General features: G+C 38.9%; 1 protein-coding gene across 1 annotated transcript in view; it reads right to left on the reverse strand.

The window, feature by feature from the left end:
• LOC120534053 (protein transport protein Sec61 subunit alpha) overlaps positions 1-27,432 on the reverse strand; it is a 58,328-nt gene extending 30,896 nt beyond the window's left edge. Inside the window, exons 1-3 of the mRNA XM_039761293.1 lie at positions 27,312-27,432; positions 16,209-16,276; positions 6,651-6,716 (exon numbers count right to left, since the gene is read on the reverse strand). Of these exons, the coding sequence (XP_039617227.1) occupies positions 6,651-6,716; positions 16,209-16,276; positions 27,312-27,318 (141 nt within the window). The 5' untranslated portion in view covers positions 27,319-27,432. The remainder of the gene's footprint in view (positions 1-6,650; positions 6,717-16,208; positions 16,277-27,311) is intronic.

The raw sequence follows: 27,432 nt of genomic DNA on the forward strand, positions 1-27,432 counted from the left end.
TAAAATATATATAATGCTAGCATGTTAACAGTCTAGGGCATTTGCTAGAGTGGCGTGTCTACAGCTGTGGCTCTCTGATATTCTAACAATTTTCATGGACAATATTTATTTGTGTAGCACATTTTCATACAAATGTCGCTCAAAGTGCTTTATTAGATGAAGAAAGAAAAATATGTAAAAACTAGGCAATAATAATTAACAAAGAATAAAATATGGTCCAATGGTCAAGGAGGACAGAATAATAAAAAATATAAAATAAAGAACCTTGTTTTTTTTTTTTTTTCTTCAATTAAAAGGTCAAATCTCAGCCACCAACTACTGTGCAAATTAACTTATTTTAGATGTTCAAGATGTTATAGGATTGTTTCCAGAGATTTAAGTGGTTATACCTAAAATGGGTGAAGTAAAAAGTTTGCTCATGTTGGTTCAAAATGTTTTTCTGAAGTACTAGACTCAATATTTTATTTTACATGTGTCTCATGGTCAGCCTTGGACAAATTAGTTTATAGTAAAAGATTATGCAAAATCAAGAGTACATAAAAAAGAAGCAGATATGGAACATACTGTATACACTATATTGCCAAAAGTATTGGGACACCACTCCAAATCAATGAATTCAGGTGTTCCAATTACTTCTATGCCCAAAGGTGTATAAACTCAAGAACATAGGCATGCAGACTGCTTCTACAAACATTTGTCAAATAATGGGTCGCTCTCAGGAGCTCAGGGAATTCAATCATGGTACCATGATAGGATGCCACCTGTGCAATAAGTCCGTTCGTGAAATTTCCTCACTACTAAATATCCCACAGTCAACGGTTAGTGGTATTATAACAAAGTTGGGAAATTGGAAACAGCAAATTGGGATCAAATCGGGAACAGCAGCAACTCAGCCATGGTAGGCCATGTAAAAATCAGAGCGGGGACAGCACATGCTGAGACGCACAGTGTGTTAGAAGTCGCAAACTTTCTGCAAAGTCAATAGCTATTGGCCTCCTAAAGCTTAAGAACTGTGCGTACAGAGCTTCATGGAATGGGTTTCCATGGCCGAGCAGCTGCATCCAAGCCTTACATCATCAAGTGCAATGCAAAGCGTTCAATGCAGTTGTGTACAGCACACCGCCACTGGACTCTAGAGCAGTGGAGATGTGTCCTTTGGAGTGATGAATCACGCTTCTCTGTCTGGTGTCACACACATGCACATGGGAGGCAGCTAAAGGGCTTGAGTAAGGGCAGTTCCGAAGCATGCCGGGTTGTGGCAGAGTGCACTGACTATTTCTCCCTTTCCTGTAGACCATTCACGGGAGATCCCACCTGGCTCTCTGGACTTCACTTCCGGGACCGAGCCTATGGCAGAAGACCATGCTGGCCCCGGCCCCTGTAATGTCATGTCCGGACTTGAACCAATGGCTGAAGACCATGAGCCCGATCCCTATGATCTCACTTCCTGTCTTCCCCTTTAAAAACCTACACCTTTTCCCCAGTCCCTCAGTTCTGTTTTGGACTCTATTTTGTGCACAGCAGTGCTATATTCATTTGATTGACTTTGCAGCCAGGAACTCAATTATACAGGTGGCTGCCCCAAACCTTTTTCATGACTCATATGTCTCGTTATTGTGACACTGGTAATTCGATGAATGAGTCTGGGATTGGCGGTTGCCAGGAGAACGATACTTGGCTGACTGTATTGTGTCAAGTGTAAAGTTTAGTGGAGGGGGAATTATAGTGTGGGGTTGTTTTTCAGGGGTTGTGCTTGGCCCCTTAGTTCCAGTGAAAGGAACACTTAATGCTTCAGCATACAAAGCCATTTTGGATAATTTCATGCTCCCAACTTTGTAGGAACAGTTTGGGGATGGCCCCTTCCTGTTCCAACAAGACTGCACACCAGAAAACAAAGCGAGGTCTATAAAGAAATGGATGAGCGAGTTTGGTGTGGCAGTACTTGACTGGGCTGCACAGAGCACTGACTCAACCCGATAGAATACCTTATGGATGAATTAGAGCAGAGACTGCAAGTCGGGCCTTCTCGTCCATCATCAGTGCCTGACATCACAAATGCTCTCCTGGAAGAATAGTCAAAATTCCCAAAAACACACTCCTACACCTTGTGGAAAGCCTTCCCAGAAGAGATGAAGCTGTTATAGCTGCAAAGTGTGGGCTAACCCCGTATTAAAGTCTATGCATTAAGAATGGGATGTCATTAAAGCTTGTGTGTGAGTGTGTAAAGGCAGCGTCCCAATACTTTTGGCAATAGAGTGTAATTGTACAATTTATATTGTTCTATTTTGGTTTCTTTTTGGAGGTCCTACCTTACTGGCACATTTAGCAGACCTGGTTTTGCTGGATCATGGCTTCAGAGCTGGTCAGGTTTGCCTTGCTGGGAAGTGAAGCAGTAGTGAAGCTATGGGAAGCAGGGGACAGATCTGGTGGAAACTTAGGTTCCAACAGCTTTCTGAAACAGTTAAATGCAGTATAATGTGTGTTAAGATTCTGCTTTGTATGTGTTTTAGCCATTTTTTAAATTTGCATCAGCAGTGTTGCTTATGTCTTAAATATGTTCTTGTGATTTGCATTTACTGTGCAAAACATGAATAAAAAGCATAACCGATTACAAGTGTGAATACTAAGGATGTTAAATTATAATAAAATTTGATAAACATTTAATATAAAGAATGAGAATCATGTACATGTTTACAAGGAATTCATAAGTTAATGCCAAATTACAGTAGCTTAAAACACCTCTGTAAGGGATGTTTTTTTGTTTTTGGTACATACTTTGAGGACTACTTGTGGACCACAATGTGCATCTGAAAAATCTGCGAACATGGCCTGGTCGCTCAACTAGTTATTTCATGTTTTATGCTTAAAAATATTTATCACTCCAATGCTAAAATACAACAAATGTGATACTTGTATTTTATTATGGGAACAAACTACTCGCCCAAACACAAGATGCTAAATAACCCTTGTGAAACAAAACAGCTTACATGCCCGCCCTCCTGCTGTTGTGAAAATCAGATTTATGGCCTTCTTGTCAAACTGCATGGTAATGGTACATTCTAATATTGTTTCCTCTGTAAAACGTATTTTGATTGGAGGTGACTGGAGAATGGAAGAAGTGTGGCTAGGATTGGCATTTGGTGCTAATCTAATTTTTTGGCTTGTTTTTGTGTTTTTTTCCCCAAATGGTGTTCATCTTCAAATCAGCTAAACTGGTTTTAGAGAAAAGCCAAGCAAAATGACACCTTTTATTGGCTAACTAAAAAGATTACAATATGCAGGCTTTCGAGGCAACTCAGGCTCCTTCTTCAGGCAAGATGTAAATGGTTTTATATATTTACATGTATTTATAAATAAAAAGTTCCTTGCAAAAGTTTGGCCAAATTATATAAGCAAAAAAAGTAAATACAGCTTCAACAGCAAAAAAACCAAGACTATGGCATTTTTATTAAAACAGTAATGTTAATTATTTGATGAACTGAGAAAATATAAAAAATACATAAAGAGTGTGGTATTTTCATAGGTTTTGGCACCCTTCAGCGGTACGCTTTCATCGCTTATTAGCGTGTCAGGTGTTAGTCTGGTCAAGAATTGTTATTAGGAATTGTCAGATGATAATTTCAGAGCATAATAAATTCCTTGACTTTTCAAACATTGTATTAACACTCAAAAACTATAGGCTCTTCTAAGAAACTTAACGAGAACCTGAAAATTAAACTTATTGATGCCTACAAAGTGGGTGAAGATTAATAAAAGATGTCAAAGCAGTTGAAGCTAGCAATTTGCATATTCAAAAATTTTGTTACAAAATGGTAGCTAAGGATAACTGTGGAGGTCAAATTAAGATCTGGAAGACCACAAAAATCGAGATACAGAAGAGCTTGTATACTGTACATGGAGGCAAAGGAAAACCACAATATGACTGCAAGAGACCTGTAGCCAAGTTTATTTCAAGAAATGAGTTTTTGTTGTGCACTGCTCTGCTAGGCAGCATTACTTATACAGACATGGTCATCATAGAACTGCTATTGGAAGAATTACCTTCAATCTCATTATAAAAAACAATGTCTTCAGTATGCAAAACAATATTTCTGTAACACAAAGGCCTTTTGGAACCAAGTGCTGTGGATAGATGAAGCCAATATCACTCTTTGGCCATAAAACACAAAAGGCTTGCTTGGGGGAAAAAAGGAACAGCGTTTAAAGAAAAGAACACCTTTCCACCAGTTAAGTACAGGGTTCTATCTATTATGCTCAAGAAATCCATTGCTGTACTGAATGAGGACAACCTCAGAGTGAGGTATGTTAAAACTGCCATTAGAGACCAGATTTCAACCAAGGTATGTTGACCCTGGTCATTAAAATTTCCTCCACAACACCACTGCTTTGGATCCAAAGTTTAAATCACTGCTGCACCAGGATATAGCCTCTGAATCTCAAAACATCTGTAAAGGGATTGTGAACACTGAACAAGATGTACTACATCAATGTAATATTTTTATTTAAATCACTTTATTAGTAACACTATTACCTGTACTGCCATACATACATGTTATATATATATATCCATTTTCCAACCCGCTGAATCCGAACTATATATATCTATCTATCTGTGTGTGTGTGTGTGTGTGTGTGTATTATTTTATATATATATATATATATATATATATATATATATATATATATATATATATATATATATAAATATATAAAAAAAGTTTTAGGCAGTTATGAAAAAAATGCTGTAAACAAAGAATGCTTTCAAAAATGGAAGTGTTAATCATTTATTTTCATCAATCAACAAAATGCAGTAAATAAACAAAAGAGAAATCTAAATCAAATCAATATTTGGTGTGACCACCCTTATGCCTTCAAAACAGCATCAATTCTTCTAGGTACACTTGCACACAGTTTTTGAAGAAACTTGGCTGCTAGGTTGTTCCAAACATTTTGGAGAACTAACCACAGATCTTCTGTGGATGTAGGCTTCCTCACATCCTTCTGTCTCTTCATGTAATCCCAGTCACACTCGATAATGTTGAGATCAGGGCTCTGTGAGGGCCATACCATCACTTTCAGGACTTCTTGTTCTTCTTTACACTGAAGATAGTTCTTAATGACTTTGGCTGTATGTTTGGGGTCGTTGTCCTGCTGCCGAATAAATTTGGGGCCAATCATACGCTTCCCTGATGGTATTGCATGATGGATAAGTATCTGCCTGTATTTCTCAGCATTGAGAACACCATTAATCCTGACCTAATCTCCAACTCCATTTGCAGAAATGCAGCCCCAAACGTTCAAGGGACCTCCACCATGCCTCACTGTTGCCTGCAGACACTCATTATTGTACCGCTCTCCAGCCCTTCAACGAACAAACTGCCTTCTGCTACAGCCAAATGTTTCAAATTTTGACTCATCAGTCCAGAGCACCTGCTGCCATTTATCTGCACCCCAGTTCCTATGTTTTCAGGCATACTTGAGTCACTTGGCCTTGTTTCCACGTCGGAGGTATGGCTTTTTGGCTGCAACTCTTCCATGAAGCCCACTTCTGGCCAGACTTCTCCGGACAGTAGATGGGTGTACCGGAGTCCCACTGATTTCTGACAGTTCTGAGCTGATGGCACTGCTGGACATCTTCCGATTTCGAAGGGTAATAAGCTTGATGTGTCTTTCATCTGCTGCACTAAGTTTCCTTGGTTGACCACTGCGTCTACGATCCTCAGCGTTGACCGTTTCTTTGTGCTTCTTCAAAAGAGCTTGAACAGCACATCTTGAAAACGCCAGTCTGCATTGAAATCTTTGTCTGGGAGAGACCTCACTGATGCAGTATAACTACCTTGTGTCTTGTTTCTGTGCTCAATCTTGCCATGACATGAAACTGTCTTCCATAACCTCACCTTGGTAGCAGAGTTTGGCTGTTCCTCACCCAGTTTTAAGCCTCCTACACAGCTGTTTCTGTTTCAGTTAATGACTGTGTTTCAACCTACGTGTGACATTGATGATCATTAGCAACTGTTTGGTATAACTGGTTGATCATACACCTGACTGTAATCCTACAAAATCCCTGACTTTGTACAAGTGTACCTATAAGAATTGATGCTGGCTTGAAGGCAAAAGGTAGTAACACCAAATATTGATTTGATTTAGATTTTTCTTTTGTTTGCTCACTTTACATTTTGTAAATTGATAAAAATAAACAATCATTATTTATATTTCTGAAAGCAAATGCCTGCCAAAAACTGGTAGCGCTGCTGCCTTGCAGTAAGGAGATCCGGGTTCACTTCCCGGATCATCCCTGCATGGAGTTTGCATTTTCTACCCCCTGTCTGCGTGGGCTTCCTCTGGGTTCTCCAGTTTCCTCCCATAGTCCAAAGAGATGCAGGTTAGGTGCATTGGCGATCCTAAATTGTCCCTAGTGTGTGCCTTGCGCCCTGTGTTGGCTGGGATTGGTTCCAGCAGACTCCCAGTGACCCTGTAGTTAGGATATAGTGGGTTGGATAATGGATGGATGTTAACAGATTGCCAGATGAAAATTATTTGAACAATGCAGTGCAGTGGTTGAGTTGAAAGGATATCTCAGTTTTTTGTCAACACATCTGTTTCTATTACATTATTATACTGCTTTTGGTTTAAAGCATAAATTCTCTTACCTGACAGCATACCAAGAAAATAAAAAGTGTTATAGCAGTCCATAGTACTTTCTCTCTAAACTGAATCTGAAACAAAAAGGAAAAGAGGATTAAAAACTGCACTACATCATTATACAAAGAACCACCATTTTGAAATTCAAACAAAGAAAATCAAAGTTGATTGTGAATTGGATTTTATGTGGAGTATTTACACTTTAATATTTATTAACTTTTTTTCTAAATAACCCCTATATAAAGATTTAAAAATAGTAGTTATACAAATAATGTTGAGTAACTAAAGGCAAACTGTACCTTAGAATTACTTTGCCAAATGGTTTAATTGTAAACAATGTTCTGACTAGAACTTATTACATTTCAAAGCTGATTCAGTCTTTATTCTTTTCTCATTACTGCACTGAAAATTTACAGTAAAACATGCAGTATGACTTGCATTTTGTAAGATTATTATTTTTCTTACACAGTACTAAATTTAGTACTGTTCTAAATTTAGTTCTTGACACCTACATCTTAGAATTTTGCCTGTACCAGTTTAATGGCAAATATCTGGCCTTAATCTGGCTGGCTTGATGTCTCTCAGATTATCTTTTCCACCAACAAAACCACCTTCATGCATATCGTTGGTTGTTTACCACCTTGACTTATTTTTCCATTTTCACTACTGGTCTGCTCATCGGACCAGACAACATTCTTCCTCTACCTGGCAGCTCCATCTTGAACATCCTTCTCCCAATATACCCAGCATCTCTCCCAACTGTCCAACCTGAGCTAACCGTCTAATGTACTCAATCTTGTCACTTACTGCAAAATGCCTCTACCATAAGGGATTATCTAAATTTAAGATTTAAAAACTTAATGATTTGTGATCACTCACATTATAAATGGTGAAACAGGAAACTTGTTTGAATATTTTAAAATGCAATGTTACCAGTTATGACTGTTACAACACAGATCAGAGGCCCAGTCCAAAGAAAGTAAAGCTCTTTAAACTGAAAATATAATTGGAATCCAGAAATTAGAAACACTGACACAGAAAAATGTTACACTATACAATCTCCTTTAAAATGTATATAGAGTGGCTTCAGCATTTAGACTTGATTTTGTTATTTATGATATTTTAAATTCAATGCACTATAATGTCACACGTTCGTGACAATGTTTTACGCTAGATAAAAATATAAGTATTGTATAAGTATTCTGCTCTCAAATATTTTGCAGAGCCACATTCTGCAACAATATCAACTTTAAGTCTTTTGAGGCAAGTTGGCACTAGCATTGCTGACGGGAAAAGTATTAAGCATTTCAGCTCAACACATTTTTCTAAATGTTACCATCTCAGATTTTTAATTTGAAATCAACCACGTTTTAATTTTTGTATGCATTTTACATGGTTTTAATGATAATGAAAAATAAGAAAATAATTTTTTAAAGTTCACCCAATGCATAAGTGAAAAAATACCAAATTAACTAAATCCACAACGCTTTGATTAGCTATTCACCTAAATCTATTGCCTGGACAAAAAAACAGTTCACAGGAAGGTTACTGCTAGACTAATTGTAACTCTGTTATTATAATAATTATAATAAATTTGTGCCTATATTTATGGTAGTAAAAAAAAATTAACAGTACAGAAAAAAAAACACTCAGCACAAAATGATAAACACTCAAGGCACAGTCCAGTTTTGCAGATGCAGATGATAGTGGTGTAGTTATGAAATGAAATTCCCTGTGAACAGGCTCCTGAAAGTTATGTAAAATTTTATCCTACTGTGTTGCCGACATATGTGAAGATTAGTAGAAGTTGGGAACACTCCCAGACAAAGATGTTTTCGAATGCAGAGAAAAATCACACAAACAACACGGCGCGGGACAAGAACATAAATCCAGAGAAAACTGCAATCCAATTGGTGTAAGTGTAATCCAACTGTAAACAGTGAAGAACTGAAACAAAAAGATATCACCGACTGCAATCCTAGCTCACTTAAAACTAGTGCCCTCATCTTTTGATGACAAACTTGCACATGGCCAGATCCACGCATTGTAAACGTGCAAATCACAAGGGCTGACCTGTATTTCTAAGCTGTTTTCCATGAGAAAGATGCTAGAGATACTGGTATCAAATGATGAAAACATTCTGTCAACATATCAGAGTGCAAAGCAGATAATTATACTGTACAAAGCCCAGGATACAGGAGTAGTCAGGTGGTCTAGGTCCCCAAAATTGTGACTGTCTGACTGCGTTTTTTGACTCTGCATTATACCAAACTATGGAAAGGTTTATTTTCTCCAGTGATGCCGATAAATAAAGTTTTTGGTTTTCTCTCCTTTGTTGTTAATTCGCCTTAGCTCAATGACAATGTTAATGGACAAATACAGTAAGGTTAGGTCCACTTATATGACATTAAACTTATATGGCATTAAACTAATCTACAGCTTTATGTGTATTATGTAGTTAGTAATCTCTGTAATTGTATTTTACCTTAACACCTGTTACACAACTCTGAGCCTGCACAAAAATAAATGGAACTGAACATGAATACTATTCATAGATGGACACCACAGAGGAAACCAATGTACCCCAAAGAAAAAAATACTGCACATCAAGTTTTCAAAAGACCACCTGAATATTCTACAAAACTTCTAGAACAGTGGTCTATGGACAGATAATATAAAAGTTAACCTGTTAGGCAGAAATGTGTAACATTATGTTTTATTAGGGGTACTGGGAATCAATACCAAAACCACACTGCAAATGTGAAGCATGATGGAGGGAGCAACATATTTATTAAAGCAGTAAAGCAGCACCAAACTAAACACTATTCAAAATAGTATCACAAAATATTTTATCACTGAATATCATTGTAGTGACCCTCACAACAGCTGTGTAAGTTTTATCAGCAATTACAGGAAACGTCTGATGAAAGTTACTGCAGCTAATGGAGATTGCAACAGTTACTAAATACTTTCCATACTTTTTGAGCCTAGACTACACAACATCTAAATACTGTAATATGTTCAGCATTGATGAGAATAAGTACAACTGTCTGTGGCTGTGCGCTATTAACTTATGCAGATAGTTGAAAATCAGACCACATTTTTATGAGCAATTAATGCAAATATACATGTGATTCTAAAGGGTTTACAAGCTTGTTCTTGTAGCTGTATATATAAAATAATGTTGCTGAATGCCCTTTTTCCCCCGTCAAAGGAAGGTGGTGTGCATGTCTTTTCACATTTATGAGTTAATGATTATGTATTTGTTACTTGCGCATGCTATCCAAAATTTACATCTATTTAGGTGCTTTATAACCAAATATAAAACAAAAAAAACTTGATGACTTACATACAAACCACTGCATTGGCTCAATGCACTCTCGTCCATCTCATGCTTACTTCCACTTTTCTACTTCTTTATGTTTCCACATTAGCACAGGGTTTTCAGGGCTCTGATACTGTAAGCACAACTTTTATACTTGTTGAGTACTTATTTTAGAACTTCAGCTAATTAGTGAAGAGCACAGGGTTGCACGGTATACTGGTAAAATGGTACAGTACTAGTTTTGGGAATTTCTGTACTGGACATAAATAGTGCTATCAGATGCACTGTTGACCACATGATGGACAAACCCTCCCCCGCTCCTTCTGACACACTAGGGCACTGGAACCAGGGTTCATCAATCTGCCACCCCTGACCTTTTACAAAGTCAAGGAGCATGAAGCCACTTTCACCACGGTCGCCATACTAATGGGGACCGGCACAATCCTCATAGCTAGCCTTGTCAGTGCCAGCGGTCGCACTGAAGTCACCCATGACCAGAGGAGTGTCACCTTGCGGGAACCTGTCAACCACTATGCAAAGCTGTGAATAAAATGTCTCCCTCACTGAAAAAAGACAAGGCACCCAGGGAGTGACTTAATCCGAGTCTCACAATACACTAGTTTAAAGGAGCGACACCTCAGAGTGCGCTGCTAATAAAATGTCGACAAAGCTCCTCCAACAGTAGAGGAAGTTGATCATCATTACGGAGAGACAAGATGGTTCACATGCCTACCCATATGGGCCGCCACAAATTGGGACCCAAGTGCCGCCATGCAGCAGGCAATGCCTCAGCACCACACCAGTTCCGATCGTTAATAGACTGGACCCCATTGGCTTTCTGACAGATTTGACTCTATATATGAGACCTTTAAATGTATCACGTCATTACAATGTGGAAAATATGACGCTTGTATTGCCTATATGACAAATGGATGAAGAAACGCACCACCAATACTTTCAAATGTTTGCATTTCAGTCTGATGCTTTGCTTCACTGCATCAAACATCGAACCACGCACATTGTTCCTGTTGGAGCTGCATGCTTTGTTTCCACAGCCACTTTCAAAGAGCTAGAGAGTTGATGACAACTGTTGTGTCTGTCACTATGGAGATGTTGATAGTAAACAACAATGCTGATGTCACATACCAAAACTTCAACACACGCGCCACCCAACTTTTGCTGATACTGCAACTCATGCACATGTTGCATTCATTTCTGACGATGTGCTCAGAGGACACGTCAAAAGAGCACTGAGAATGCGAGTCAGCCAAGATGCATACACGTAAGCGTTCTGAGCATCAAATATAAAACTTCTAAAAAATCTTAAGACAGCAGTCTTTTTAACTAAAAGCAATTAACCTCTTTTAACATAAGGAATTGAAAATTCTGAAAGCTATAGTTAAATCAAGCACAATATCAGACAGATATTACATTACACCCCCTAAAAACATCAAGCAGTACCTACCCAAATAATACAATGTCATCTGTCAACAGTAAGAATAAATAAATGATGTTACAATTTATTTACAAATTTTCTACATTATTTGACTGTATCATTTACATGCTCAGCTCTTCTTTAAGACCTTAGATTGAGATAAATAGTCGTTAATCTAGGATAGTATAATCACTGCTTCAAATATCTAAGACTAAGGAGCAAATGGCACTAATATTCCACCCATCTAATTTAATAGAGAATGGTTCGGCAATCCCCGAACCTGTTGGTGGACACCGGCAGTGAGGGATTCCATCAAGCTGAAGAAGGAGTCCTACCGGACCCTTTTGTCCTGTGGGACTCTGAAGGCAGCAAATACAGTAGGTACCGACAGGCCAAGCAGAATGCGGCTTCGGTGGTTGCTGAGGCGAAAACTCGGGCATGGGAGGAGTTTGGGGAGGCCATGGAGAACGACTTTCAGACAACTTCAAGGAGATTCTGGTCCATCATCCAGTATTTCAGAAGGGGGAAGCAGTGCAGTGTCAACACCGTATATGGTGGGGATGGTGCACTGCTGACCTCAACTCGGGACGTTGTGGGTGGGTGGGGCGAGTACTTCAAAGACCTCCTCAATCACACTAACATGCCTTCCAATGAGGAAGCAGAGCCTGGGGACTCCGAGGTGAGCTACCCCATCTCTGGGACTGAGGTCACCGAGGTGGTTAAAAAACTCCTTGGTGGCAGGGCCCCGGGGGTAGATGAGATACGCCCGGAGTTCCTCAAGACTCTGGATGTTGGACTGTCTTGGTTGACACGCCTCTGCAACATTGCATGGACATTGGGGACAGTGCCTCTGGACTGGCAGACAGGTGGTGGTCCCCCTCCTAAAAAAAGGGGGACCGAAAGGTGTGTTCCAACTACAGAGGGATCACACTCCTCAGCCTCCCTGGAAAAGTCTATTCGGGGGTTCTGAAGAGGAGGGTCTGTCGGAAAGTCGAACCTCAGATTCAGGAAAAACAGTGTGGTTTTCGTCCTGGTCGCGGAACAGTGGACCAGCTCTACACCTGTTGAAGAATCCTGTAGGGTGCTTGGGAGTTTGCCCAACCAGTCTACATGTGTTTTGTGGACTTGGAAAAGGTGTTCGACTGTGTCCCTAGGGGAATCCTGTGGGGTGCTCCGGGAGTATGGGGTACCAGACCCCCCGATAAGAGCTGTTCGGTTCCTGTACAACCGGTTTCAAAGCTTGGTCCGCATTGCTGGCAGTAAGTCGAGCCCGCTTTCAGTGACAGTTGGACTCGGCCTGGGCTGACCTTTGTCACTGATTCTGTTCATAACTTTTATGGACAGAATTTCTAGGCGCAGCCAGGGTGTTGAGGGGGTCCGGTTTGGTGGACTCAGGATTGGGTCACTGCTTTTTGCAGATGATGTTGTCCTGTTTGCTTCATCAGGCTGTGATCTTCAGCTCTCTTTGAATTGGTTCGCAGCGGAGTGTGAAGCGGCTGGGATGGGAATCAGCACCTCCAAATCTGAGACCATGGTCCTCAGCTGGAAAAGGGTGGAGTGCCCTCTCAGGGTTGAGAGAGAGATCCTGCCCCAAGTACAGAAGTTCAAGTATCTCTGGGTCTTGTTCACGAATGAGGGAAGAATGGAGCGCAAGATCGACAGGCGGATTGGTGCGGCATCCGCAGTGATGTGGGCTCTGCATTGGTCTGTCGTGGTGAAAAACGAGGTGAGTCGTAAGGCATAGCTCTCAATTTACCAGTCGATCAACAAGATCGCGAATAAAAGTGGCTGAAATGAGTTTCCTCCGCAGGGTGTCTAGCCCTTCCCTTAAAGATAAGGTGAGAAGCACAGTCATCCGGGAGGGGCTCAGAGTAGAGGCGCTGCTCCTCTGCATCGAGAGGAATCAGATGAGGTGGCTCGGGCATCTGATCAGGATGCCTCCTGGACGCCTCCCTGGTGAGGTGTTCTGGGCACGTCCAACCGGGAGGAGGCCCCGGGGAAGACCCAGGACACGCTGGAGGGACTGTCTCCCAGCTGGCCTGGGAATGCCTTGGGATTCTCCCGGAGAAGCTAGAAGAAGTGGCCGGGGAGAGGGAAGTTTGGGCCTCTCTGCTCAAGCTGCTGCCCCCGCAACCCGACCTCGGATAAGCGGAAGAGGATGGATGGATGTTTGGAGGTCAAGACAGAACTATATATTTCTATTCCTGTATTGTGCATCTCTCAGGAACCACAGTCGACTAGTGAAATGTATAAAAAAAATGGAAGCTTGAAAATATTATCTCATGATATAGAAAAATATGATTGCACAGATCCAAGTAACTATAGGTGAATACAGTTAAATTAAACTACTATTAAAGACAAGATTGAGCAATACATATCAAGTATACAGCACTTGCTCCTAAAACTGTTTCTCGGTGGCACTGAAGGGTATGCCACACTTCTTACAGGTTTTCTTCCCCTTTAAAATATTTTTTTGTCCTCCTGTTTTTTTTCTGGAATTATTGCAAGCAAGTAACATTTCATTCAAGCAAGTCAAACTTGACATAACTAAATTCAATTCAACCCCTCCCCAGGAACCCTAACCACACACAAAGAAATAGTGGAAAGCCAAAAGCCAGTGTAAAACTTTAAGAGTAGAAAATAAGGAAGAGAATAATCCCCCCAATATAAAAGCTTATTCTAAAACATTATTGATTAGATCGTGGCAGGTTTTTAAAAAGTTTTGAACAGATCCTTTGTTCTCCCTTTTTTAGTAGCACACTTTTACATTGCTCTGTGTAAATGTTTAAAGGGTGTGTGTTCAGTATGGATTTTAAATCTTAGTGTCGAATAGAGAGGCATTGGTTTATTGTGGACTAGAATGCTTATGGCACAAGCTGAAGCTCTACCAATGGGGAAAGTTACAGAGGCACTAATTTACTGGAAAAGGCATATGGTATGAAATTAGTCTGAAATTATTAAAATCAGGAAACAGCAGAACATGGGAGTACAGAACAGTCCCATTTCATAAATTAATATAAAGGAATGAATTTTATTGTTACATATTTATAGAGTCACTATTGTCTTGTGTGTAATGTGAAAATAAGTTAGTAACAAATAAATTAACTAATAAATTGCTAACCAATAAATTACTAACCTAATAATTAACTGGCAAGAAGCTAAAATAACAAATTTCAAAATTTCAAATTGCTTGGCTTAATGCTAGAAGTATCAAAGCTAATACAGTGGATTGTTTACAACTGCACATAAATTATGACATTATTGAATCTGAGAGATGGAAGTGGATATACAGTGATCCCTCGCTATATCACACTTCGACTTTCGCGGCTTCACCATGTAAGCATATCTAAATACATATCACAGATTTTTTGCTGGTTCGCGGATTTCTGCAGACAATGGGTCTTTTAATTTATAATTTTACCTCAGTTTGTTTGCCCAGTTGATTTCATAACAGGGACGCTATTGGCGGATGGCCAATGAGAAGCTACCCAATCAGAGCACATATTACGTATTAAATAAAATTCCTCAATGATATACGATATGCTTCCCTCGTGGTGCTTCACACACTTCAAAGCTCTAACAGCACATATTGATTTTTGATTGTTTGCTTTTCTCTGCCTCTGTCACTCTCTCTGACATTCTCTGCTCCTGACGGAGGGGGTGTGAGCAGAGGGGCTGTTTGCTTAGAAGATACGGACGCTCCTCTAAAAAATGCTGAAACACTACCTTCACATTGATCCCTTCCTTGCGGATGCTTTATCGGTGCTTCGCATACTTAAAAGCCCAACAGCCCTATTGATTTTTGATTGTTTACTTTTCTCTCTCTCTCTGTGTCTCTCTGTCTCTCTCCGACATTCTCTGCTCCTGATGCACACTCCTTTGAAAAGGAAGATATGTCTGCATTCTTTTAATTGTGAGAAAGAACTGTCATCTCTGTCTTATCATGGAGCACAGTTTAAACTTTTGACTAAAAGGGTGTTATTTCATGTCTATAGGGCTCTAATAATGTTAAAAAACGTATTTAGAAGGTCATAAACAGGTTTTCTATGCTCTAACTGCGAAAAAATTAGATTTATTAATAAAAAATCCTACTTTGTGGAAATTCATTTATCACGGTAAAGTCTGGAATGGATTAACTGCGATAAACAAGGGTTTACTGTATCACAGATGGAGATAGGAAAGACAGACAAAATCGAAAAAGGCACAATGTCCATTGTAACACACGTGTGCTTAGGAGACAGTTTATAGGTTTAAAAACAAAAGATTCTCAGCCAAGTCAAGGGGTGGCATTGTCCAGTAATAGTCTCTCATTTGTTTCCCTCTTCAGACCCTGAACAGAAATCATTTCCTAATGACATAATATCCACCAACCACAATCCCTTTTCCTGATGACATCACTACCAGTTCTGTTTTCACCAGCTCCCTCCTCTTCCCATCTCCAACATACAGTATATATCCAACCAATACCAACCTATGTCAGTTCTGTTTTGCACTATTTTTCTATAAAGACATTACTTTATTGCTTTTGCATTCTTTGAAGTATACAGGGTCCAAATTGCCCAAACCTTTATGGTTACCCCTGCCTGTTATTACACCATTTATGTCAAAGGGAAAGAATTTGAATGAGTGCCTGCTTCAGTTGGGTGAGAAGGTATATCTTATTGAGGATACTGTATTTGGATTGGACTTAAAACCAACACGGATAAAGACCTGATATTGAGATGGTATTATAGTCTCCCCCATGCAGATAACAGTGCTAATATGCATTTTCTTTAATAATAAAAATGCTTAACTTGTTCACTTTACCTTTCTCTCCGGCTTCTGTATTTCAGGCAGGACTGCACAAAAAGGCTTTATGACCTCCAAAAATTTTACTAGAGAAGGAAAGAATATGCATTTGAATTAGACTTCATGAACTTGGTGTTAAATTATATTTAGCATTGGCAGGTTACATATATAAAGCACTATACAATATAAGAAAATTTACAAACATGGTATATAAAAGCCAAAAATCCAAACAAACAATTAACTGAGGCTGTCTTACTAACCAGCAGGAGCACAGAGTTGTTGCAAAATATTAGAGGTGGAGCGGAGAGCAATTCATTAATTACAACATTTTCTGAAACAATACTTCATCAATATACCAAGGCTAAACACCCAATTCCCCACCCCCATTTTTAAAATGGGGAAAAAATATGTAGGAAGCTTGGCAGTTTTGGTAATATTTGTAGGTGTGAGAGTTTTTGGAATGTACTGTATACATGTGTCTGCGAGGGTTTCCTCCAGGTGCTCCAGTTTCCTCCCACAGTCTAAAGACATGCAGGTTAGGTGCATTGGTGATCCTAAATTGTCCCTAGTGTGTGCTTGATGTGTGGGTGTGCCCTGCGGTGGGCTGGTGCCCTGCCCGGGGTTTGTTTCCTGCGTTGTGCCCTGTGTTGGCTGGGATTGGCTCCAGCAGACCCTCGTGACCCTATGTTAGGATGTAGCAGGTTGGAAAATAACTGACTGACTGTATACGGATAGTATTTTATTGTTAGTCGCTTGACAAAATGCATTCCTTGCTATATACCAGAAGATGGTGTACCATAAATGGTACTGCTATAAAGAACTCTATGCCAAACGCTCTCTCCATAAAAATGCTCTTTAAGTTGAACATTCAGATTAGTGCTGGGCGATATACCGGTTCATACCAAAAACCGTTTTTTATTTTTGTTATGATATTTATTTTTCTTCTACCGGAACACCGGTTTAAATAGACTAAACAACGTTCAGAACATGGCAGAGCGGGAAACTGTTTAAGAGGGGACCTTTTTCTCTGCTGCATCGCTAAACAGGCATGCAACAGAGTACATGCGTTAGTGGAGGTATTGAGCAGTGACAATAGACAGACAACATTCCTAAACGGAAGCTGAAGCAGACAATAAAATTGAACATGACGACACAGAAGAACTTTTGACGAAAAAAGGTGCAGTGTCTGTTGTCTGAAGATACTTTGGTTTTAAAAGTTTGGATGTGGACCATTATGTTCAAATGTGTTTCTATACTACTGGATAATACTGCAAGCCAAGTAGCACTTGTTTTGTTTTTTCAATATTGTGTAATGTACCTGGTTACTGTGTAATACTGTGATGATGCCAGTCCCCTACAGACTCCCACATAACACCGTTGATAGTTATGACCGAGATGAGCTGAGAAATCTCATTGAATGGTGGAAAGTGCTCAAGTGCTTTTGTTAAAAACAGTCAAAAGTAAAACCAAAAGTGTCCATTGTGCAGTGTTCAGAAAAATACAGTACCCAAATAAACAGCAAATCCATAAAACCGGTGAAACGTGGGGATAAAATCCACAAAAAATAAATCTGTTAAAAGAGGTTAAAATGCAGTCTCTCTCCTTGCCCGATTGCAGCACACCAAATTCTGTCTCCACGGCTCATCCTTTACAGGCGTTGCTGGCAGAGCCTTTGCAGCATGAACTGCTTTCTGCCAACTCCTGTCTTGGCTGCCGCAACACTGCACAGCCAGACCGTCTGAGGTCGGCACACCTCCCGTCTTCCTTCGCGCTCACTCAGTCGCTCCTCAGATCCATTGGGAGGTCTTACATTTCGCTCGCCCCACTCTACACGCTTAGTCAGTGGGGTGAACCAGCCCCTAGATCGCCTCAGCCTGCACTCCCTCACGGAGCCCCAGCTTGTGCTGCCTTCACCTTCCTGGTGTATGTAACGTCTCCCATGACTGCCTTTTCCCTTCTTTAACCTCCTTGTATTCTATCTTTTCTTTTTTGCTTCCCCCTATCCAGACGGCCCATAAATATACATCTCTGTGGGAGCAACGCCTTAAGCACATGCCGCAGTAATCCGAAGAAGCAATAGAGAACGATCGGGTGCGACTCGCCCCAATCACCTCTTTAACTCCCCGCGGTCGTGCAATCGCGTTTTGAACAAATAGTATTATTACTGGAAGTTGTACTATTATTTATTTTATTGTTATTATTTATTAGTTTAAATATTATGTAGTTTAACGATGGTAAAGTTGTTTAAAAAGTCACTTTAATATGTGTATAATCTGTCAGTGGACAGAGATTGTTAACATTAAGAAAAAGTGTAGTTGGTTTACAAAAAATATTTACTATTTATTCCTTTTCTAAAGACATGTTCAGTGCAATACAACTTTTGACAAGCACCTCTGGATATTTTACTAAGTATAAATGCCTCTTTGGATGGTTGACAATATGTTGTGAAAATTTTAGTTTAAGTTGTTTGCATATTTTGACTGCAACTGTCATGCAATATGATTCCTTCTCTTTATTAGTGGCCCCCTCCTTGAAAACTATCACTTTATGGGGCCATGCAAACCTTTATTAATACTTTTGTGCACATTAAAATGTTTTTTTTGTGCAATGTACAATTCTCATGACAGTGGAATAGGTTATTCTTAGCCAGTCTACTGCAGCAATAGCAGTGGAAAATGTGGTTAACTCATGCATGGAAAAAAATACATGTACAGCTGAATACTGTGAAACCAGTACAATTTTGAAAAATAGTGTGATATAGAATTTTGATCATATAGTCCAACACTAATTCAGATTAATTTAGGTTTTTTACAATTTTTCAAAAATTGGAAACATGTACATTGCAAGCATTGTGTTTTTAAAATGAAGTACCCTGGCATCTTACTAACTGGAATTTTTCTTCCAGCTACAGCTTTTGGGAAAGCTTAGTCTGATTTGTACCAAATTAAGAATTTGTAATCTAATTTAAATCAGACAGAAAACAAGCAGTCAAGAAACGCCAGCTAAAATCACTCATCACATATGTCTACAGCATTCACAAGTCTGTACCTGGCAAGTCAAAGTTTAATTTCCAAGAATACCACAAAGAAGACCCATTCACAAAAGACAACAAGGCTAAGATCCTTAAAATAAAAACATAAGGCATAACAGGGTACTTTTACTGGCATCTGAGAGGTGTTCAGATTTTACTTTAGTACAACAGTTTAATAAAGTATTGTGAAAACAGCAGGTCAACTATCTACATGTACCTCATCTCTCTATATATATTACACACAGTTAGGTCAATAAATATTTGGACAGAGATAACTTTTTTCTAATTTTGGTTCTGTCTACTACAATAATAAATTTTAAATGCAACAACTCAGATGCAGTTGAAGTGCAGACTTTCAGCTTTAATTCAGAGGGTTGAACAAAAAAATTGAATAAAAATGTGAGGCAACTAAAGCATTTGTTTAACACAATCCCTTTATTTCAGGGGCTCAAAAGTAATTGGACAAATTAAATAACTGGAAATAAAAAGTTCATTTCTAATACTTGGTTGAAAACCCTTTGCTGGCAATGACAGCTTGAAGTCTTGAACTCATGGACATCACCAGATGCTGGGTTTCCTCCTTTTTAATGCTCTGCCAGGCCTTTACTGCAGCGGCCTTCAGTTGCTGTTTGTTTGTGGGCCTTTCTGTCCGAGGTTTCGTCTTCAACAAGTGAAATGCATGCTCAATTGGGTTAAGATCAGGTGACTGACTTGGCCATTCAAGAATTTTCCACTTCTTTGCTTTAATAATCTCCTGGGTTGCTTTGGCTGTATGTTTTGGGTCATTGTCCATCTGCATCATGAAACGCCGCCCAATCAATTTGACTGCATTTAGCTGGATTTGAGCAGACAGTATGTCTCTGAACACCTCAGAATTCATTCGGCTGCTTCTGTCCTGTGTCACATCATCAATGAACACTAGTGTCCCAGTGCCACTGGTAGCCATGCACGCCCAAGCCATCACACTGCCGCCACCGTGTTTTACAGATGACGTGGTATGCTTTGGATAATGAGCTGTTCCACGCCTTCTCCATACTTTTTTCTTGCCATCATTCTGGTAGAGGTTGATCTTGGTTTCATCTGTCCAAAGAATGTTTTTCCAGAACTGTGCTGGCTTTTTTAGATGTTCTTTAGCAAAGTCCAATCTTCAATCTTGTCCAATCTTTCTATTCTTGAGGCTTATGAGTGGCTTGCACGTTGCATTGCACCCTCTGTATTTATTTTAATGCAGTCTTCTCTTTATGGTAGACTTGGATATCGATACGCCTACCCCCTGAAGAGTGTTGTTCATTTGGTTGGCTGTTGTGAAGGGATTTCTCTTCACCATGGAAATGATTCTGCGATCATCCACCACTGTCGTCTTCCGTGGACGTCCAGGTCTTTTTGCGTTGCTGAGTTCATCAGTGCTTGCTTTCTTTCTCAGGATGTACCAAACTGTAGATTTTGCCACTTGTAATATTGTAGCAGTTTCTCCGATGGGTTTTTTCTGTTTTGCAGCTTAAGGATGGCTTCTTTCACCTGCATGGAGAGCTCCTTTGACCGCATGTTGTCTGTTCACAGCGGAATCTTCCACATGCAAGCACCACACCTCAACTCAACTCCAGGCCTTTTATCTGCTTAATTGATAATGACATAACGACGGACTTGCCCACACCTGCCCATGAAATAACCTTTGAGTCAATTGTCCAATTACATTTGAGCCCCTGAAATGAAGGGATTGTGTTAAAAAAATGCTTTGGTTGCCTCACATTTTTATGCAATGTTTTTGTTCAACCCACTGAATTAAAGCTGAATGTCTGCACTTTTCATTTAAAATTCACTGTGGTAATGTACAAAACCAAAATTAGAAAGAAAGTTGTCTCTGTCCAAATATTTAGGGACCTAACTCTGTGTGTGTGTGTGTGTGTATATATATATATATATAAATAAAACATGACTACCTGTCTGTCCGCTTCTCACAAGAGAACTACTTAATGGATTTAGATTGGGTTTTTTGTAGAATTTGCTTGAACATTCCGGTTGATTTTGCAACTTCTCTCATCGCACTAAGAATCATAGCTCGCTTGCAGGAGCGATATACAGTGGTGTGAAAAACTATTTGCCCCCTTCCTGATTTCTTATTCTTTTGCATGTTTGTCACACAAAATGTTTCTGATCATCAAACACATTTAACCATTAGTCAAATATAACACAAGTAAACACAAAATGCAGTTTTTAAATGATGGTTTTATTATTTAGGGAGAAAAAAATCCAAACCTACATGGCCCTGTGTGAAAAAGTAATTGCCCCCTGAACCTAATAACTGGTTGGGCCACCCTTAGCAGCAATAACTGCAATCAAGCGTTTGCGATAACTTGCAATGAGTCTTTTACAGCGCTCTGGAGGAATTTTGGCCCACTCATCTTTGCAGAATTGTTGTAATTCAGCTTTATTTGAGGGTTTTCTAGCATGAACCGCCTTTTTAAGGTCATGCCATAGCATCTCAATTGGATTCAGGTCAGGACTTTGACTAGGCCACTCCAAAGTCTTCATTTTGTTTTTCTTCAGCCATTCAGAGGTGGATTTGCTGGTGTGTTTTGGGTCATTGTCATGTTGCAGCACCCAAGATCGCTTCAGCTTGAGTTGACGAACAGATGGCCGGACATTCTTCTTCAGGATTTTTTTGTAGACAGTAGAATTCATGGTTCCATCTATCACAGCAAGCCTTCCAGGTCCTGAAGCAGCAAAACAACCCTAGACCATCACACTACCACCACCATATTTTACTGTTGGTATGATGTTCTTTTTCTGAAATGCTGTGTTCCTTTTACGCCAGATGTAGCGGGACATTTGCCTTCCAAAAAGTTCAACTTTTGTCTCATCAGTCCACAAGGTATTTTCCCAAAAGTCTTGGCAATCATTGAGATGTTTCTTATCAAAATTGAGATAAGCCCTAATGTTCTTTTTGCTTAACAGTGGTTTGCGTCTTGGAAATCTGCCATGCAGGCCGTTTTTGCCCAGTCTCTTTCTTATGGTGGAGTCGTGAACACTGACCTTAATTGAGGCAAGTGAGGCCTGCAGTTCTTTAGACGTTGTCCTGGGGTCTCGGATGAGTCGTCTCTGTGCTCTTGGGGTAATTTTGGTCGGCCGGCCACTCCTGGGAAGGTTCACCACTGTTCCATGTTTTTGCCATTTGTGGATAATGGCTCTCACTGTGGTTCGCTGGAGTCCCAAAGCTTTAGAAATGGCTTTATAACCTTTACCAGACTGATAGATCTCAATTACTTCTGTTCTCATTTGTTCCTGAATTTCTTTGGATCTTGGCATGATGTCTAGCTTTTGAGGTGCTTTTGGTCTACTTCTCTGTGTCAGGCAGCTCCTATTTAAGTGGTTTCTTGATTGAAACAGGTGTGGCAGTAATCAGGCCTGGGAGTGGCTATGGAAATTGAACTCAGGTGTGATACACCACAGTTAGGTTATTTTTTAACAAGGGGCAATTACTTTTCACACAGGGCCATGTAGGTTTGGATTTTTTCTCCTAAATAATAAAAACCATCATTTAAAAACTGCATTTTGTGTTTACTTGTGTTATATTTGACTAATGGTTAAATGTGTTTGATGATCAGAAACATTTTGTGTGACAAACATGCAAAAGAATAAGAAATCAGGAAGGGGGCAAATAGTTTTTCACACCACTGTATTCACGCTAACCTGAGATAGAGGCTGCAGGCAGAGGAGAGGGGGAAGCATGACATCAGGAGTGGGGAGTTGGTCTACCTCTTGGTTTTGAAGTGTACCTTGCCTGTGCTTAGCTATCAATACCTTTTTGTTTATTGGTTTTTAAAGTTGGTTGTGTTTCACTACTGTGTGGGTGGAGCCACGGGTGATGACTAGCAACATCTTAAAACAATGTACTAATATTTTAAAACACAGATTTGAATAAATTCAAGAATTAATTTGAATATGAAACAATTTATACTGAATTAGTTGTTGACAGCATTACTACATAACAGCTCATCTGATACCCAAAGCTAAAACTTAGACAATGTATGGATGTGTATGTTAAGTACCATAATTGAATATTCAGTCTTACTGTGGAAAGTGTCAAAATATATTTTTAGTCCATTTCCAAGTTTAAAAAAAAAAATTGTGTGTTCAGCAAATTTTCCCTAAATACAGCTGGAAGCAAAATACTACAAACCAGAAAAAAAATTCACTCTCCTTTTCTAGTCTTGCTAAACTTCATTTACAAATGTACAAGAAAAATTTGAAAAAAAAAAGCAAAATTATTGTCTCTGTGGAGCAAAAACTGCTTTACAGTACTAGTAATTGGGCTAAGATTCAGATTGAGTGATTTTTTTTTAACTTAACATGTCCATTGGCTTGCATGCCGACAGATACATACACATAGACATTACTGCAAAGGTTGTCAGACACTGTTCAGAAAATACTTTTATAGAAAATAAACATATTTAATTGAGTCAAGAGTTTTTTTTGCTTGTATTGATAGCATTTCAGTTTCAGTCATTTAAAAGGGATAAATGCACTGAAATATGGTGTAGAATAGAATACCATTTTCAGACTTTTCAAAAATTGCAAAGAAGAGCAATATTATATTTTGATTCAAGAACTGGATTACTATCATATTGATAGGTTCTAAACAATGCCCACCACTACCAAATACACATAATTTCAATTGTGAAAAAAATGAAAGTGTAGTATTAAACTCCATCATAATGTAACTGAACAGTTAATGGCAATTTCAAATTTTAAGTAGATGATGGGATGTCAAAAATGTGATTACAGTCTGAAGAAATGCACTTTGACACAAAGGTTTTTTCCTCCGGACACTATACTAGGGATAAGGCAGAGAGACAAAAAAGTTTGCTTCAGGTTTTGATTGTTGTTGGAAAGCTGGGTGCTCTATTCACTTGATGTTTTTATTAAGAAAAATATTAGTAATGTCTTTATTACAAGGCCTAAATGCAAAAAGCTTACTAACACCTTTGTGTTCTGTTGCCTGGATTATACCCTTCATGCTGGCCTTCCAAAATGCACCACTGCAGAAAGCTTAGAATGATGTTGCTAGAATACTTATCTGCACTAGTACTAGGGGAAAATCCTCCCCTGTTCATAGTTCTTGTCATTGGCTGTCTCTTTCTGTATGAAGAATGGTAAAAACTCTTCTATTCGTTTTAAATATTTGTATGGCCTGTCTCCTCCCCATCTATTGATATTTTTTTTAACTTGTAAAAGTATTTTTAAAAAATACCTCATTTTGCTTTTATGTGTTTTATATTTTGCTTAATGTAGGATTATTCATCCCTTTTATTATTGTGCAGCACTTTGATGACATATCAATACAGATATATATATATATATATATATATAGATATATTACAAAAAAAATATGATAGCCACAGGCATCTCAAAATATAAACTAGGAAAAGAAGTAATTGGACACACAAATGTCTGTTTTACATAGAGAGAATGTGACGTACATAGTCTATGTAATTTACCATCGTGTATGTTTAATTCAGGTTCTTTCAGTAAAGGTTTCCCAAGATACTTTTGTCAATGGCCATTTAGTTTTTGCTAAAAGAGAGATTTTTTAAATCAAAAATATAAAAATTAGCATGACAGCAGTAATACTTAAGGCATAATACACTGTGATAGATGTACAATGAAATTTGATAACAACATCAGAAAATTGGGTCATGTAACTGCTCACACTACAAGACAGCCAATGTGACAGAAACTGTTTAGCTATATCATAGTCCAATTATAAGATGCAATTACACATCACAATTCATCTCGTACTGCATGTGAAACTGCAAGTAGCAAGATTTGAACCCACAACCTCAGGGTTTGAATCCCAAGGCCTTAACCATTATAACACAGTACCTGTCAATATTAGCCCTTGGTTATATAAAAAAACTACAAATATTGTACGCAAAAAAATGCACTTAGGTACATAGTACTTTTGATACACATACACTTGATTAACTGATGCCCACTGCCTTATAAATTTCCAAGGGGAAGCCAGGTAACACAGCTAGAGCTTTATAAACAAACATTATTATTACTACTGCGGTAGCGGGCAACATGCCAGGTGGGTAGGTTATGCCTATACAATATTATTCTCATTTTTCTTTTTGTCAAACTCAAAGAAACACTGGAGATAAGGGCAAAAAATTAATTGGAAAATATTTAAGGTTTTACACAGCTTGTCTTATCAAATCCTGGTTTTCTTTTATTTCCAACAGAGATGTAATCCTATTTTAAGTGATGTAAACTGCAAAAGTAAGTCATATTTAATCGTAAGGTTTGAGAGGTGACAAATTTAACTTTATTCAGAGATAGGGTTCAGTGTAGTCCTGACTCCTAACTAGATAGATGGATGTTAAAATAGTAAAATTCTTTTTGAAGAAGTATAAAATGACAACATCTAAGAGAATAAGCAGTCATCTTTTCTCCAGTGCCACCTAAAAATAAAGATGGCAAATAAATGTCTCACTTTTTGATTGCAAACTTTCATGTCTGTTTACATAATCTGTTACATATAACATGTGACACAATAATGAGCAGCACTGGAGCAAAACTGAATTACTGTATTTGTTTTGTTATGATTAAGCTACAAGGCTTTGAGAAAAGTATACCCAATACAGATTTGGTCATACCTTGCAAAGCAATGCATTGTGCACTTTATACACCATAGACACCATAGAACAATCCCCACAACAGGGTGCCAGCCCATTGTAAGAGAACACACTGACACAAACCACATGCATACAAGGTCCAATTTAGTGCCACCAATCCACCTAACGTGCATATTTTATTAATTATGGAGTATAACATGTGCGATTTAGGTTGCATTTCTCAAGAATAATACTTTTACATATACATTTATTTAAATGAAAAAGAATGACAAAACAACTACTACACCAGAGAGAAAAACTGTTATTGGTAAAGTGGCTATTACTTCAAGAACCGCCACAAGGCACTTTACAAAGCAAACAAACGCACAGAAAAAAATACAAGAGAAGATAAATTAAATGATTATTCATATAACAAATAAGGAAAATATTCCAGGGGTTGGCAATTGAATAAAAAAAAAAATCGGATTTGACTAAACAGCATGATCTGAAAAACATGACAGCAGATTCGTAATCTGTAGCGGCATAGGTTTAATGCAGTTTAAAATAAATGCATGAATCTGGGTTATGTCACTAAACCCAAAAATGGTACGGATTCAACTACGTTACAGGAATCTAGGATTCGCATCCCTGGTCCCTCTTGCGTGAAGTTTGCATGTACGTCCCGTGTCCACGTGCGACTCCTCCCTCAGCTCAAAGCCATGCGGGTTGTGTGGGTTGCCAATGTTAAACTGGCCCGGATGTACGCGTGTGTCTATGTGTTCCTGCCTTGCGCCCAATGCTGGCTAGGATATGATAAAGGATTTGTAAAGTGGGTTTAGAAAATTAATGGACAGATGATCGAGTGAACCTCACGGATGCCACAACTAAATGAACGCCAACACAAAACCTGTCGAAAAAAAAGCAGGCGAAGCTCAAAGGTTTGAATTTGTAGGAATAACGATGTTCGATGCTGGTCATGACACGTAGGTAATAGTACATTAACTGCGTTTATTGCACAAGCGTGCACATTTGTAAGTTTCAAATTTTCACTGGTTTACCTTGAAGGACAGATAGGGCGCGACTGCAATCCACCAATCCTGGAGGTGTTTAAAAGATTCATATTTGACTTTGAATATACTAACCCGTAACACAGATTCAAGACACTAAATATGAAAACAACCGAAATGATCACATGGTAAAAAACATATTGGGTTCCAAAATACCGTGACGGAAATTTCAGTAATAAGCCAAACATCGCTAATTTCTGCTGTGACAACATACAGAAACCGTCTGGTGTGTCACATAAAATTACTATGGCTATTTACTGTGCAATGCTACATTTATGGAAACATGTCCACATGGCAGACGCGCTTCCAAATCCACATTTGATCCTGACTTGTAACTTGCAGCCGAAGTCGACACTACGCCCGCAGCGCTACACCGTGCGTTCCTTGACTAGAATAGGATACTCACTGCCCATTTTTCCAGAATTACAACGCTTCTGCGAGCCAGTGTTACTAGAACAAGACTCTGGAGATTTTGATTTTAACTTCACCTCCTTCAGACCAAGCAACGAGCACAGAGAAGGAAAAAG

This window comes from Polypterus senegalus, chromosome 8 (assembly GCF_016835505.1).
Source record: "Polypterus senegalus isolate Bchr_013 chromosome 8, ASM1683550v1, whole genome shotgun sequence".
Classification (NCBI taxonomy): domain Eukaryota; kingdom Metazoa; phylum Chordata; class Cladistia; order Polypteriformes; family Polypteridae; genus Polypterus; species Polypterus senegalus.